Source organism: Malaclemys terrapin, chromosome 8 (assembly GCF_027887155.1).
Source record: "Malaclemys terrapin pileata isolate rMalTer1 chromosome 8, rMalTer1.hap1, whole genome shotgun sequence".
In the NCBI taxonomy this organism is placed as follows: domain Eukaryota; kingdom Metazoa; phylum Chordata; order Testudines; family Emydidae; genus Malaclemys; species Malaclemys terrapin.
The window spans coordinates 98,326,385-98,343,395 of record NC_071512.1 but is presented as its reverse complement, the minus strand read 5'-3'; the positions used below and the strand labels follow the sequence as shown (position 1 = coordinate 98,343,395).

At 42.0% G+C, this 17,011-nt stretch overlaps 2 protein-coding genes across 4 annotated transcripts in view; one reads left to right on the top strand and one right to left on the bottom strand.

Annotated features, from left to right (window-relative positions):
- The window catches only part of DIO1 (iodothyronine deiodinase 1), a 277,465-nt gene that overhangs the window by 222,603 nt on the left and 37,851 nt on the right, over positions 1 to 17,011 (top strand). The window lies entirely within an intron of this gene.
- The window catches only part of NDC1 (NDC1 transmembrane nucleoporin), a 28,968-nt gene that overhangs the window by 7,171 nt on the left and 4,786 nt on the right, over positions 1 to 17,011 (bottom strand). For all 3 annotated transcript variants that reach the window (XM_054037067.1, XM_054037068.1, XM_054037070.1), the window contains exons 3-11: positions 13,900 to 14,001; positions 12,977 to 13,151; positions 11,737 to 11,875; positions 10,149 to 10,257; positions 9,400 to 9,451; positions 8,870 to 9,002; positions 5,772 to 5,864; positions 2,701 to 2,782; positions 1,497 to 1,655 (exon numbers count right to left, since the gene is read on the bottom strand). In XM_054037067.1, the coding sequence (XP_053893042.1) occupies positions 1,497 to 1,655; positions 2,701 to 2,782; positions 5,772 to 5,864; positions 8,870 to 9,002; positions 9,400 to 9,451; positions 10,149 to 10,257; positions 11,737 to 11,875; positions 12,977 to 13,151; positions 13,900 to 14,001 (1,044 nt within the window). The remainder of the gene's footprint in view (positions 1 to 1,496; positions 1,656 to 2,700; positions 2,783 to 5,771; positions 5,865 to 8,869; positions 9,003 to 9,399; positions 9,452 to 10,148; positions 10,258 to 11,736; positions 11,876 to 12,976; positions 13,152 to 13,899; positions 14,002 to 17,011) is intronic.

Below are 17,011 nucleotides of genomic sequence, written 5' to 3'. Positions count from 1 at the left end.
TCTATTTAAGAATTGCAAAAGCTAAGGAGGTACTTCATGGTTTGGGGGGGGGGGGGTTGGTAATAAACACGACTATCTATACACACCAATACAGACTGACGTTTTCCGTACAATATTTGTGCTTCCAGTTCTTATTTCAAGACAATTTGGTAAACAGGATGTCTGTGTGTATCCTAGCCTCTCCTTAAGTGTTATTTGCACATTCCTACACCAACACTAGCTGAATCATAACAAACATCCCTCAAACTCCTACAGCAGGGGCAAGCAAACTTTTTGGCCTGAGGGCTGCATTGGGTTTTGGAAATTGTATGGAGGCCAGTTAGGGGAAGCTGTGGCATGGCCTGGCACCCCCCTACCCCCTGCTTCTTGCCCCCTGATGGCCCCCCCCAGGACCCCTGCCCCATCTACTCCCCCTCCCCCCCCGCTCCATGTCCCCTGACTGCCCCCCCCCCGCTGCCCCATTCAACCCCTCCCCTCATTCCTGAATGTCCCTCACAACCCCCCCAAGGACCCCTGCCCCATCCAACCACCCCTTCTCCCTGACCGCCCCCTGCTGCCGCATCCAACCCCGTCTCCTTCCTGACTGCCCCCCTGGGACCCATGCACCCATTCAACGCTGCCCCCCTGTTCCTCACCCTCTGATCGCCCCCACCCCATCCACACCCCCGCCCCAAACTCCCCTGCCTTCTATCTACCCCACCTGCTCCCTGCCCCCTTACCATGCTGCCTAGAGCACCGGTGGCTGGTGGCACTACAGCAGTGCCACCTGGCTGGCGCCAGTCATGCCACCGGGCAGCACAGAGTCAGGTCAGGCTCTGTAGTGGAGTTGCCCGGCCACCCAGAGCATTGTGCCGGCGGTGCGGTGAGCTGAGGCTGCGGGGGAAGAGGGAACAGCGGGGAAGGGACCGGAGCTCAGGGGCCAGGCAGAAGGGTCCTGCGAGCCGTAGTTTGCCCACCTCTATCCTACAGTATTAGAACAAGACTAATTCTACCACCTTAAACTAGAAACAGTAAATTACAGGCAGCACCAGAGTCAGAAAATGGGTTATAGCAAGATTTTAGCCCTCTCTACAACAGGATCCACCACTTGGTTAAAAAAAAAAAAAAAAAAAAAAAAAAAGTAGTAATAGTTTGACTTCCTTAAGCCACACAAATATGGAATTAAAAAAAAGACAACAGGAGTGCTGTTAAATGCACTAAGTAAACTAGAAAAGGTTCGTTCTCTCTCTCTCTCTCTCTCTCTCTCTCTCTCTCAGTTTTCTGTTTTAATTCTCTTTGGTGTTACTTTTAACAAAAGTAGGTTACAAAACAATTTTTAAGCTAATAGTGTTCCCTTAATACTTAAGAACAGTACGACTACCCACTTGGTTCTCCATATCAATTTATACTAGTATTAGTACACTACCCCTTGCAATACAGCATGTCTTTTGGGGGTATGCAAACTTGGTAAAGTCCACCACAACAGCTATTGTGAATCGTCTCTCATAAAAAGTTACCTGAAGAGCTCAAAGATCTTCCTAATTCTCCTGTAGATGGCTGTTTCACTCTCCCATTTGTAGCTGCAGCTTCCTGCTGCATAATCAGCTTCTGTGTCAAGTCACTCAAAAGATTCAAGCACTCCTTTGATATTGCTGTCCAATTGTGAGGATGCCCACCTACCAGGGACATAGAAAAATTATTTGATGGTATAACAGATGTTTTCTCTCTACTAGGGTGACCAGATGTCCCAATTTTACAGGGACAGTCCCGATTTTTGGGTCTTTTTCTTATATAGGCTCCTATTACCCCCCACCCCCGTCCCAATTTTTCACATTTGCTGTCTGGTCACCCTACTCTCTACTCAAGACACAGGTACCACCAAGCCTGTTTTGATGGTTGTGTTTATGTTCTGTTTTTACTTTTAGTACAAGCTTAGAGAATTATCTGAAACATTAAATTCCTAGGAAAGCCATGCTGCATTTTCACCATGAGAGTTTTTAGTCACCAGATACGTGACAGACTTGGCCAAATTCTAACCTTCAAGCCACACTCGCTGCTCCCAGTAATCTCAATGAGAGTTGCATGGGCAGATTGGAGGGCTGAATTTGGGCCCATTAGTTGCTTAGTAGGTTTGAGACTTAAAAAGACCAAAAAAAGTGATGTCAGTTATGGTAATAAACAGATTTGAAGCTAGTCCATCACTCCAGAATGCCTGATGAGGTGCAACAAAAGGTCCCCAATTGACTCAAGACAGTTTTTATTGAGCTCCTACAGCATATGTTAGGAGTCTCATACACTTTATTTTTTATCACAGCCACCGTTTGCTTTCACAGCTGCAGGGCTGATTCATTTTTATGCTTGGTTCCATCTCACTCTCATCCTCACACTAGGCTTTTATACACATCTGTTAGTCTATTATTTAGTTTAAACTTATGATCTATGATGTCAATACCACTCTGCTTTTGATACTCTAGGACCTATGTTTCCTCACAGTTGTCATTTAAAAAACAAACACACAGCAGGCACCAGTATTTAGTAGAGGAGACAACACTATCAAGGCTTCTCCAAATGATGCCAAACTGATGCCAGGGTCTTTTTATGTACGAGTCCCTGTGGTTTATGAAGCATGCTTCAAAGCATTAGATTTTTAAAAAAATAAAATCTTACTATTAGAACAGTTCTTAAAAGTTTATAGCCATGAAGAATGAATTTTACAAGTACCTGGCTGACTGAGGCTGAAGACCTCTTGTCGTCGCACAGGAGAATACTGGGAAAGTAACATCAAGTCCTGTAAGGCCAAGAACTACAAAGGAGGAACATGTTTTATTAAGTTACAAAAACAAGTTGACCACTTATACGCACTTCAGTCAAAAACTACTGGTTTTGTTTTGGGATTTCAGCACAGAATTCTTCCTACAAATGCTATCCCTAATGAAGTCAATGGGATTTGTGCACAGATACCATAACTGTGGGCAAAATTCAGACATATGACGGAAAAGATTTAATCAGGCTGAACACTGGGAGAATGATTCCCTCACTTAGACCACTGGAAAAAGATTCATTTCATATGGAGGCTGTTGAGTGAATCAGAACTTTGTAGAAAGCTTTGCAGACTTTAGACTACTCAATGACAAATAAAATGGCACAAAGTGCCAATTTCTGGCTCTAATGGTTAAAGACGAGACAGAAATCATGGAGTTTACATTGAAATGAAAGCATAATTTTAAGGCAAGTTCTCTCATTGCCTGCCAGGGCTAGATAACAAGTTAGTCGCGCTATTTAAAAATTCTGTCAGACCTCTAACAGTACTTTTCTGAAAATTTATCAAGGACCAAATAGATGTCCCAAAACATCAATGATACTCAGACCTCAGTGGTTCATGAGCCAAATTAGCAATCAACATTACCCAAAAGGGCCTCAGTAGTGTGAACTCATTGTTTCATTTTCTATAGTACTCTACAGTCATACTATATAAGCATCCCGATTGATTAATAATTATATCACACAGTCTCCTGAGTCTGAGTATTACTGCTGTGATTTCTCAAATCCTGCAGATCTAAACAAAATGCAGTTATAAATTACGCTTTTAATAAAGCCGAGATTGTAATGATTCCTGAAATTGTAAACTAGGGTTTGCACATCTTTAATTCTGTTGATGGTTTAATTCTCTTCGGCAAGCCCTTTTCCAAAAGGAAATAGAACTGGAAACACTGGGAATTGTAATGCATCTCAGCGGTAGTGTTAGATAAGCTATAAGTCTCTGGAATCATTAACTACAGCACTTGCCTGTGCAAGGAAATGATCTCAGCTAGATCATTTGTAAGACACCCATTTAAGACTTCACACCTCAAAATAAGAGTGTAGCAAGGCGGCAGGCTACCCCACCGCCCCGCTGAGGGCCGAACCTCCCCTAATACCAACGTGGGTGGAGCCACTGGGTATGGCGCCTGCCCCTCCAAGGTCACGGCCCCGACCCGGAAGTATAAAAGCCCACCTGCAGAGCTCAGTGGAGGCCAGGCCGGCGGAGAGAGCAGACGTCCGTGACTGAGCACCCGCTTGGGAAACAGCCGCAGGCCGCGACCGGCCTGCTGACTTACTGGGCCGGTCAAGCCTGCCCCGCGCCAGCTACCCGGAGGAGGACTGGCCGAGCCTGCTCTGCGCCAGCTACCCCGAGGAGGAGCCGTGCCTGCCCTTCACTACCTACCCAGAGGAGCCAATGCTGGTGGAGAGCACTGCCGACACTAACATGGCCCAGGTACCATACAAGGGGGAGAGTGGAAGCAGCCCGGGGGCAGCCGACCCCAGTCTGGCTGCTGCACTGCCAGAGCCCATGTCAGTGTGTTGCGGCCAGGATCCCCACTGACAGCAGCAAGTTTCCGCCGCTGCTAGGGCCCCGGGCTAGGACGCAGTGGAGTGGGAGGGCCTGCATCCCCCCTGCCACCCACTCCTTGGGTGGCAGACTCCCCCCGTTTCCCCTGGCCTAGAGAGGCTGGGTACCTGAGGGACTATTTGCTACAAGGCCTGGGCTGCTGTTTGACTATTTGTTTGCTGCCCCGCCCTGACCTAGGGCCTGGGCTGCTATAAACTCTGACCCAGCCCCTGCTTTAAGGCCTGGGTATTTGCCTGACTGTGTGATTACAGCCCCACCCTGACTGAGGGCTCGGGGCTCTTTTCTGACTGTAGCGAGGCGGTGGGCTACCCCACAGCCCCGCTGAGGGCCGAACCGCAGCCCAAAACTACTACAAAGAGCGACATTTAGTAAACTGGTTCAAGTACTACATTTGTCACTTTAGAACACAAAGTTCTACATTTATCATTGTCAAATTCAGTTTGTGAATAATGTTAATTTTTGTGTTATTGTCTTAAAATATATATTTTTACAGAGGACAGAAACCCAAGGAAATTTTGGGTCTTGAAGATAGGGAACAGAAGGACAAACAATAGGAGAGATGCAGCAGCATCAGAAATGTTGAGTGCACAAATATGTGCATCTATTTAGTCTAGTACATATAATTCTAAGCAGTGTCTATTCACCTGACAAAGATACAAGCTTGAAAAACAGTTAACACAAAGTGAATGGAATTTCATATATGCTCTGTTTTAACAGAAGTGTACAGTAGTGTACAAACAATTGACTAAGTGATATAAAATACCAGAAACTGCTTCTTTCTACCTAAATTAATCTTTTCAGTTTAAACACGGATCTCATACAGCAAACAAACATATCACTATGATAGTTAGACAAAAGTTTAAGCACTGCACAATGTTTCTGACTGTTCTGAATTAGGCTGATTTTTTAAGGAACATTTGCTGCAGTCAAAACTATTATACGCGAGTCTCCCATTATCTGCAGTCAGGGAGTCTTAGGGCAATATAATTTTGTAATATAGACATACCCTAAGTTATGTCGATATACAGCCACTGCAGTAATTCAATCACTTTTACGTGTCCACACGACGCTTGTTGCGTTGGTAGTGCGCATCTTCACAAGGAGCGTGTGCACTGATTGAACTGTCAGTGTGGGGCATTGTGGAACGGCTCCTGAAAGCTAGCAACAGTCGATGTAAGCAATACAATGTTTACGCTGACACTGCGTCGACCTAAGCACTATGCCTCTCGTGGAGGTGGAGTTAAGTTGGCGTGGTGGGTGAGTTACATCAGCAGGAGCGACATTTTAGTGTAGATACTTACAGAGTTAGGTCAATGCAAGGCAGCTTAAGTCAACCTAACTCTGTAGCATAGACCAGGGCTTAGTGAATACACATGTAATATCAACGTGGCAGTTCAGATACCTTTATAATAAGGGGAGGGTTGCTGTTTAAGATTTTAGGCAGGCATTGGTCTGTTTCTTCAGCGAAAGTTGGTTGAACAGGAAAATGATGTGCCTGAAATTAGAGAAAATAACTAAATTTGTTCATCACTAGTTATATTATGCAGAACAAACATCGAAACAAACCATTAATGAGAGACCACAGTCAAGTTAATTTGTCACTTGCCAACCTGACACGGTACAAAAATATATACCCAAAAGCTTCGACATCCTGTTAAACGAGCCAGTGGTTTTTAATGCAGTAGCACAAATGGACTTCTAGATCTACTTTTAAACTGACAAGAACCAGACAAGTCACTCACTTTATTTATCTTTAAGCTAGAGTCCCTCACTTTATCTTAATACCCTCCAAGTAACCCTTGTGGTTAAACGTTAGGAACACCATCCCATATTTTACTATGTCTTACAAAAAAGCCATAGACCTAACATGAAGTGATGCACATCCCATTACCAGAAGGGCATATCAACCTAAACTGTATCTGTCAAATAGCAAGCTCAAAGTTAGACATAGTTAGCTGTGTCCTGAAGGATTCAAGGTCATTAAAAGGGGAATGTCAGATTTAACATTTCTATATCTGTATTAATAACTCCTTATTTAAAACAAAGAATTTTAACCTAATCTAATGTAGTTGTCATTCTAATGCTCACATTTTATACTTCCATATTTTTGGCTTTCTGATTCTCATGCTACAACATTTATGACTGCAAATATAGAAGGGAAATGTTTAAATCCCAACAAAAAGCTGATTTAATTTAATTACAAGTATCCATCAATGTACTTCTAGTCACATTACATTTAGTTAAAATGATATGATGTACAGTTTGGGTATAGACTCCCTAGCAGTTTCAGATTTAAAGCAGAATGTTCTTGAAACTATTTCTTTTCTCCCTCCCCTCCATTTCTAAATAGAAACTTTAAGTTCTATCACATTAAAAAGCCAAACAGCTAATAAAATGACTTCAAGCGGAATAAGAATTGCTCTAGAGACCTATCAGCTTACATCACATTCCACTGTATGTACAGCAACTTTTGGTGAGCTGAACCTAAAAAAAAAACCCACCACGTCACCTTTTATGGGTAAACAAACTTTCCGTGAGCTCTTCTGCTGAATAGCCAAAAAACATTTTATAAAGGAAACTTCAAGGTCTAGAGGCATGTTTTGATGCCTTTAGTAAACTGGACACTTCCTTCTGAAAGTTCTGATTTGAAAATTAGGGTTGACTTAAAACAATAGAGAAACTAAACATGCCAGTTTTAGACTCGCATCAGGGCAGCAATAAAGCATTATGTGGAATTCTTAAGGATTCTAAAATTTTCCTATGCGCCTTTTAATTATTCTAAAATTATACTAAAAGCTGAAGTAATCATATCCATGGCTTTCCTGAAGGACTCGAGAGGGAGGACTTCTATAAACCCATTTGAATCTTTGTATTTCATTAATCAACTTTAATCCTCTCATTTGAGTCTCTGAAGTTGTGTGTATTAAAATAAACTGCTCTGGCTTGCAACTTTTGTCATGCTTGCCTTACTGTTATTACCCTGGCACAGTCTTCTGATCACAGAAAAGTTACTTATACACCTCTACCCCAACATAACGCGATCAGATACAACATGAATTCAGATATAACGCAGTAAAGCAGTGCTCGGGGTGGGGGGGCGCCTGCGCATTCTGACAGATCAAAGCAAGTTCGATATAACGCGGTTTCACCTATAACGCAGTAAGGTTTTTTGGCTCCCGATGACAGCGTTATATTGGGGTAGAGGTATTTTGAAAAATAAAGACCGAATTCTCCCTGTCTTCTCAAAGTAAAGGGGAGTACATATCTCCTCTGATATTGCTAAAACTTCCTGCCCATGTTTGCAGAAAAACTTCTTTGCATTCTGAATTTGTTTGTAGGTCAGTATTTCCCAAACTTTTGGAAACCACACTACCATTCAGGAACATGAAACCAACTGCAACATATTTCAACTCTGCCATAAGCCACTCATATTTTACATTTTCATAATAAGACACCTCCTGTCTTGTCTTACATGATTTTATGACTAGTAAAATGATTAATGTAGACATTTAATCATTAGCATTTGAGCTAGCACCCATTGAAATAGGGCAGTTCAAACCTCAAAGATATTGTTCCAGGCTCTCTGAAAATTCAGGTAGCCATCACTGCATCAGTTATAGTTTAGTCACATTTTGAAGGTTTTCTCCATCTTCATAACAGCTAGAGACTCTGAATGAAAGCTGACCCTCTGAAGAACAACTGAGATGTCTGCCCCATATTTTAAGAAAACATTGCTTTAGGTTTTAAAACCTCAGCCCTTTTTTTCTGCTAAGCTGTAGCTCAGCAAAGTCTATGAAAAAAATAACGTCCTGTTATGGGGGTGGAGGGGGTTATCCTCTACTGTTTTACAAAATAGTATATAAACTAGACAATAAGACTCCAATTCTTTACCATTGGGACTTCACTGTTTCTTTCATTGAATCATGGTCTCAGCTTTAAATACATTGAGTCATATTAAAATAAATCTTTTAGCCATATTAATTTGAAGCTTAACAATTACGTAAAAAAGGAGGAAAAAATATATTAATTCCCAAGATGCTTTGAAGCGTCTTTCAATAGCTCAGCCTGTATTCTGTTAAACCAAAATTGGTTGCATTACAGTGTTATGTACTTTGGGGGTTTTGTTTGAAGTTTCTAAGAAGGTACAGTTCACTAAACATTGGCTGAGCACATGATGCTCTCTCATTTCAAGTTGAGCTATTGCAATAAAAAAATGCAACAGATATTCTCCAAATATTAGTTTTTCCATTTAAACTGTAGTTGTCTATAGATGTCACAACCTTGCTATGGTATTGGAAAGGGGAAGGAAAATGATTCAAACAATCAAAAAAGGGATGGGAGATATCCATTAGCTAGTCTCTGCATTAAAGCGTGGTCCCCACTATGTAATGTTTGAGAACCACTGGTTTAAATTATTCATTAGTGAATATTGCTTTTGAACATAAGCATTTTTCCCACAACACTGATGTCATCCCCCTATAGCAGTCACCCAATACTAACCTCTGTAGCATAGATTTTGAAGAGTAACCATGCAATGTGCCAAGTAATCAGAAGAAATATACCACATAACCAGGTATGGTAGAGCAAGGATAGATCCAGAAGACCAGTAAGTGTGTCAAGAGGATGAAGTTTACTGAGGGTAAAAAGAAAAAAAAAAAGTTATATACATATACACACACACACACACCCATTTAGTATTGGAAAATGCTTATAATTGACTTCTGCAACACACACAATTTATGGATTAAAGCTTACTATGAGAAATGTAGTTACTTGGACAAATGTTTTTATCAAAAACCCATTTAGTTTTTACTTCTCAGCACTGATGGTTCTGTAAGATCCGAAAAACTGTTCAGTCAACTAAGAGTGATGTTAAGCTCCCAACATTTGCCATTTTAAACAAGGAATAGTCATAAGTAAAGAGATACTACGAAGATTGGGAAAAGGAAAATATATACGGAATACATGTATGATGTGAGGGAAAATATTCCCTTCTTATATTCTAAAAGGCAGTCATTTGTACTACTTACCTATCTGTATTAAGGTCCATTGTGGTACTTATCCATGCTCTTGGAATGTAACCTAGGTAGTAACAAACAGAATGACATGTAAAATAGATCTCTAAAACTATGAAGTGTATACAAAAAGGCTAATAAGAACTTTCATGTCAGAATGACGGTCGATTACACACAGACAAATGAAGAATTGCAACATGTGTATAGTTGAAAAAGGGGCTATTTTTCCAGAGACTGACTACAGAAAGAATGGATGTCTTTTAGGATTAAAGCCCCTGACTATGAATCAGGAGATGTGGATTCTACTTCTAGGTCTACTAATGGTTTATCTAGGGGTCTTATCCAAGTTACTTCTGTTATTTTGTGTCACCCACCTGCAGAACAGGGCTAACGCACATCTACATCACAGGGCTGTTATAAAGATAAATGTCAGTACAACATTTTGGAATCCTCAGTGGTGATCTAGAATACTCTGCATTTCTAAAGTCCCATCATTACCTATAGAATATAAATATGGCAAGTGGAAGAGGAATACTTCAATATCCTTTAGGCTTAGAATACAAAATTGCCATGATTGTGTGGCTGAGCCAGTAAGCCATTCACCTACACTTTATTATAATGGTGAAAAATGCTTATTTTACTTACCTAATAAAAAACCTATGCACCCTGGACAAGTTATTTGTAGGGCTGAATAATAAATATTAATAGATTGGTTAAATAATTCTCTTAGTATATATGGAAGAAAAAAATGTCAGAACTCTTACCAAAAAAATAATATGCAACACAGACGTTTCTAACCAAGTACAGTGATTCCACACAACTACGTTTAACCAGCAGAGGCAAAGATCTTCTGAAACGTAAGTACTTGTATTGCTAAAAAAAGAAAGATTAGTTGAAGCATTCTGCATTCAAAAGAAATCAAGTATGATAAAGTCCTCAAACAAATGCAGTCAACATGAAGTCTAGTCAATTTTTAAAAAGATTAATTAGAAGTAGTTTCAAGTGTTACCCCTACACCCGAGTCCCCCAGCTGTAGTTTCTCCAATTGAAACCAGTAAGAAAATGTGATTGTACAGTCTTTTTTCTCCCCGTTGCTGTGTGAAAAAACCCACTAGTAGAGAAAATTGAGCACACAGAAGAAACAGGGAAATTGACTACATATAATTTGCTATCAAATGCACAAAGTAAACTGCAAATAGAGGAAAGTATGTTTCTTCTCTATTCTCTTAATTAGAACCTCAGGTGCGTTCCATACTGAAAAGCAGATAAAAATTCAGACAGCAGTAGGATTTTTAAGTTTATGACAATCCTTCAAAACCATGAAATAGAGGTAGATACTCAAACCTTCTTGTAATCATTTTACATATTTCCTTTGAAAACTGAAAAACATCTCACTAATAAAATGTATGCAAGAAAATAGACGAGATTTACCTTCTCATTTAGATAAACAGTCTCAGAAAAGGAGAGTTGCCAATATGAAACTGCAAGCATCTAAAACTATATCAGATTTTATTTTAGGAAGCACGTGTAAGTTTACTGACAAACTAAACTGATATAAGCCAGGTTTAAACTAAATTAAGAGTGTCAACACAATGTTGTGCACTGGTTTAACTAAATCTGTTTAAGACACCTTCAGTTAAATCAGTACATCTGTGTTTAGACCAGGTGTTGGTCTAGAAATCAACTGGGATCTATTGCTGCTCCTGGATTCTGAGTTATAGCAGTACCAAGAGTCTACCTCTTCAGGTACCCTTCAAAATCACCCAGTAGCTTCAGCTAGTGCAGAATACAGCAGCCCACAAGCACTATCCACATGTAATGGTAGCGATTGATGCTGGCTTTTTGCTTCAGAGCATGATTCAAGCTGCTATGATTTTATGCTTAAATTAGTTTAGTAACTTGTTCACTGAAAGCTTGTTTTTCCCCCCACATCATGAGGCTTAGAACACGCTAGGCCACTCCTGCTGCAAGTTCCTCGAGTTACTCAATGGCAGGGCGTTCTCACATCTGGAATTCACTACAAACAGTGGTCCACCTGAGCCAGAATTTACCATGCTTCAGGGCTGTGTATATTTTACTTGGTAGTAACATTAAGAGATTTTTGGTTTATTTTAACATTAGGATTTTATGGGATCAGGAGAGGGACCTTTGCTAGGATTTAAGCTGAAAGCCTTGTTTGTTAATTTTATAAATAGGTTGGTTTAATAAAAGAATGCAAGTGCTTGGCCACTGGCACCCACATACATTTTGGTACTAGAAGCAGACCAGAAAAGGAAAAGAAAAAAAAAAGTTTACCCTTTGTCATTTGAACTGATTAGATATTTATCTTTACAAAGATTTTTAGCCTCTTACCTGTATGATTGGAAATGGCAAATAGTTCATATTGTTAACAAGGTACAAGAGACTATAATTGTAGCCCATGAAAGCTCCAGACAGCAGGAGGAAGAGGTGATACTCATTTAGGCACATGTGTTGAACAGCACCATCTAAGCTAAAGTAAAGAAATGGTTTATTTATAACATAATACTGTAAATTACTATTCTAGACTTCAGTTTAGCTTCTAACTTTAGTTAAGCAGAGCTTTGGTTTTATTCATCGGATTGGCGTAAATGAAAAATATTCCCAAACATCAGTGAGGGATGTATACCAGAGCAAGTTTTATCTGAGCTGTTAGTCCTATTACCTGTTCTTCCTACTTATACATCATGGGGCGGGGGACCAAGATCTATTGAAGATGCCATTTAGAACGGGAGACAGGTTCTTAGGTCATTTTACAGCTGAAGGGTCATTTGACCTTTTTCAGCACTAAATCTGCAGCAAGGGAGATTTAGGTTAGATCACTGATACTCAGACTGAGGCTCGTGAGCCACAAGCAGCTCCTTATGGGTCTCCTGCGGCTCTTTGCAACACATCATATTAAAACACTGATTTAATAATTAACCAAAGTTATTAACCAATCAGGATGCTTTTACTATGTTATTAACCAATTGTAGTTGATAAAAAATGAATTCACACTACTTAGTCTCTTGTGTAATGCTGATTGTTAATTTGGCACCTGGACCACAGAGGTCTGAGTAGCACTGGATTAGATATTACAAAAAACTTTTTAACTGTAAGGGTAGTTAAGCACTGGACGAGAATACCAATGGAGGTTGTGTAATCCCCCTCACTGGAGGTTTTTATGAACCAGTTAGACAAGCCACATCAGGAAACGTCTAGGTATTCTTGGTCCAGCCTCAGCGTAGGGGGCTGACAAGAAGATAGAGATCCCTTCTGTTCCTACATTTCTATGATTCTATAGTTCATTTCCGTTAATAATCTTAGTAACTTAGATGGTCAGGGCTTCTGGTGAAACTTTAAAAAAAAATCCACAACAATGTTTGTAAACTAATCATTTGTCATTCTTCACTGAAGTACTCTTCTCCTTCCAGTACTCAAACTAAAGCAAGTTTAAGGACACACACAATTGCTCATCTTTTGCTAGAAGTTAAAGGGTTATTTCCTCTAGGAAGAGTCCATCAGTGAACTCATTTTAGTACAAAACTGTACTACTTGGGCAATACTTGGTTCCATTAACAACAAAAAAAGTCACCTTTCTGAAACTGTGCAGGGTAGAGCAAGGAACTGGAACTTCCCCTTAGTCATAACTGCAGCACACCATGCCACCAGCATTCCCATTATAGCATGAACAACTGAATGGATAACTTGCCGTGGGTGAATAATCTTTCCTAACAGTGCTAATCGAGAGCAGGGAATAGAAGGCACAACTGCAAATAAAAAAAAAAAAAAAAAAAAAAAAAAACAACACACAAACATGGATTATCATCTACTGCTAAATAAAACTCACATAGCTTGTGTTTCATTTGCATAGGATACCTTTGACACCACAGAACACTTTAGTTATAATCAACCATATGCTGATATAAATAGATAAAGTAACTCAGCAGCACAGAGGAGAGTTTCAGGAGTATGAAGTAGCACAAGGATAACAACAGATCCCCTTCCTACTCCGAAGTGCAGTCACATTAGTGGGGCAGAGTGAAATGGCTGGTGAATACATGGAAATATATAGCACTGGAACAAGCTCGTACAGAATTTTGAATTGGACGAGGAGCCTGTTCAGGGGACACTGCTCCGCTACTACATTCACCTCTGGTGATCTGACTCAAAATGCAGGTGGATTGTTGAGGCTACATACAGAATCCAATTTTTATGGAAGAATCAGAAGTTAAAATGGTTATTTTAAAGAGGATCAGGGTTTTTTTTTGTTTTTTGTTTTTTTAAATTCAGTGTTTCTGACCAGGGCAAGTCAATTTGACTATTATGAAGTCCCTTTAACACTGCAGCCACCATTAGATACCTAATTAAAGTAAGCTTTAAGGCATTCTACTTTCAATCAATACATACAACACTGTATAAAGCCAATACATACAGTATAAAAACACATCCTTCAAGACAGTCCTCTCATTTAGCTAAAGGTCAAATGTCTTGTTGACAGCAACTTTCATAACCCACCTGCATAAAATTCAACATTGAAGATGCTTATTATCAGTATCACCACTGACATAAGAAGGATACAAAAGATGACATAGGAAGTATACCAATCGTTGAATGAATCTAAAATGAAAGAGAATACATTGTTCATAAGGTGCAATAGTACTATATAAAGCTATGATACTAGCAAATGTTTAATATTAAGCATCTAGGTCAGGGGCGGGCAAACTTTTTGGCCTGAGGGCCGCATTGGGTTTCGGAAATTGTATGAGGACCAGTTAGAGGAGGGGGTCGTGCCCCCCTCCCCGCATATTTCCTGACAGCCCCTCTGGGACCCCTGCCCCATCCACACACCCCAGCTCCCTGTCCACCCCATCCAACCCCTCCGCTCATTCCTAACAGACCCCCCGGGACTCCTGCCCCATCCAACCACCTCTTCTCCCTATCCCGACTGCCCCCAAAACCCCTCCTGCGCCATCCAACCCCCCCTCCTTCCTGATTGCCCCTCCCCCAGGACTCCTGCCCCCATTCAACGCCCTGTTCCCCCCCAACCCTTATCCACAAACCTGCCCACCACCCCAAACTCCCCTGCCCTCTCTCCAACTCCCCCTGCTCCCTGCCCCCTTACTGCGCTGCCTGGTGGCTGGCGGTGCTGCTGGAGCCGGGCCACGCCGCCACCGCGCAGCACAGAGCATCTGGTCAGGCTGGGTTCTGCAGCTGCACTGCCCCAGGAGCTCCCAGCCCCACTGCCCAGAGCATTGCAAGCGAGCTGAGGCTGCAGGGGAAAGGGGACAGCATGGGAGGGGCCAGAGGCTAGCCTCCCGGGCCAGGAGCTCGGGGGCCAGGCAGGACGGTCCCGTGGGCCGGATGTGGCCCCCGGGCCATAGTTTGCCCACCTCTGATCTAGATACACAATGCATAATCACAATCAATAGGTTCTTATTTCATTGAGAAGGTAGTATTTTGTAACGTGCAGCTGCACAGTGGTTCTGGATAAACAATCATACTTCAGTGGAGCATGTTGTGCATCTTAGTAATTGGATTTGTCATTTATGAAAATACAGAATGTTGCAATTTAATTTGGACACATGCATGTATTTCTAATATAGTTGAAGTAATTCCCTTTTCAGCAATAGCACCCATACCTAGACAAACCTGACCATGAAAATGAAGGCCTGGTTTATACCACAAAGTTAGGTCGATGTAAGCCGCCTCGCATCCACCTAGTTGCACACGTGTCTACACTTAAATCCATCTCCCACCAATGCAAGTGCAGACATAATACCAGCCCCCTGAGTGGTGCTGAGGCATGGTCAATGTACTGGGTTCGAGACACCATAAGTGTACACACTGCATTACCTGTTGACCCTAACAATCCTCCAGCAGCAGTCCCACAATGCCTGACAGATCACTCCAGCCACAATTGTGAATTCCACTGCCCACGAGTCACACAGACTGAAAGCTCCCCAGCCCTCCCTTTAAAATCCCAGAGAATTTCTGAAATGCCTTTTCCCTGATTGTTCAGCTTGGTGAGCACACCTCTATCTGCTCACCGTTGTTGTGCACAAACGCCCAGCTAATCATGCCGGCTACACATTCTAGACATGCTCTGACCTGGAGTAGACAGCAGACATTTGATCTTCTGGGCCTGTGGGGCGAAGAGGATGTGTAGGCACAGCTCTGAACCAGCTGTAGAAACGTCAACATCTACAAGCAGATTGCTTGGGGGAGGCAGACAAAGGGGTAAGACAAAGACCAGCAACAGTGCCTTGTAAAAGCCAAGGAACTGGAGCAGGCATACCAGAATGCCAGGGAGGCCAACAATTGAGCCGGTGTGGAGCTACAAACCTGGTTTTACAAAGAGCTGCATGCCATCATTGGCAGAGATTCCACCACCAACCTGAACATCACCATGGATACCACTAAGGCGCCAGAGTCCCAGGCCCCTACCATGAACAGAGAGGAGGTGGTGGATGAGGAATACAAGAGACAGGTGACCAGGCAGGTCCAGCTGTGTCATGAGTCAGGACCTGTTTTTGACTCCACTGCAGTCCAACCAGTCCCTGCAGTTGAGCACAGGCAAGCCCGAAGCAGGGGAAGGAACCTCAGATAAGCATGTAAAAAAGTTTCTAATTACATGATGGCCTCCCCAACTTAGCAGGACAAAGCTACTGACTTTTCATTAATTCAGTGGTTTTCACACTGTGGTCTGTGGATCCTTGGGGATAGACTATGTCTAAGATTTCCACAGGGGTCCACACTTTCATTTGAAAATTTTTTTTTTTTAAGGGTCCACAAGTGAAAAAAAGGTTGAGAACCATTGCATTAATTTACCTGTGCTACAAAAGGTAGTGGTACAACAAAGATTTAGAGTTGATAACTGCTTCCCATTCCCCTCTAGACTGAGACAAAGGTGGCCATGCAGAGCAGTTTGTTCACATTCAGATGAATTTCCCTTGAATCTCCTGAGAGCTCTCAATGAAACTTGCATGGAAGTATTCTGCAGTCCTCTCCTGGAGGTTTCTAGGGTTCGCAGTCTTATTTCTTCCTCTGTGGTAGAACGCTTTCCCATGCCATTTGGTGAGGACTTCAGCAAGAATCATTGCCACAAACAGGCTAGTAGCATACAGGCCTGGGAAGCTTCAGGACACCAACAGCAACTGTGTTTCTCTGCCTTTGTTACCCTTAGGACTGAGATATCAGCTAAAACCACCACCACCACCTGTGGAAAATGGTGCCAGTGCCCTGTACTCAGTTTCATGCAACTGAGCAATTCCCTCCTTATTTCCCTCATCCCTGGCAAGTCATACTCACCATGGCTGGTGCCGTGAACAAGCACTCCAAAGAAAGAGTGCCAATAAGCACGTCTTACTTAAACACCTAGGGAATCAAAAGAAGGGGGGAATTCTGAATCCTACGTTTCGTTTTCCATTCCTACCTTACGGACAATGGTACCTCTATGTATTTTACTTGGTGATGCAGCTGCTGAGGCCTTGAGAGGTACAGTCTCCACACCACTGGAATGACTAACCCAGTGGGAGGACATGTTCTGCAAGATCCTGCAAGCCAGTGCTGCACCAGACCTTGAACAGAGGGCCTAGAGGGTGAACACTGCAGACAGTATGGAGAAGGA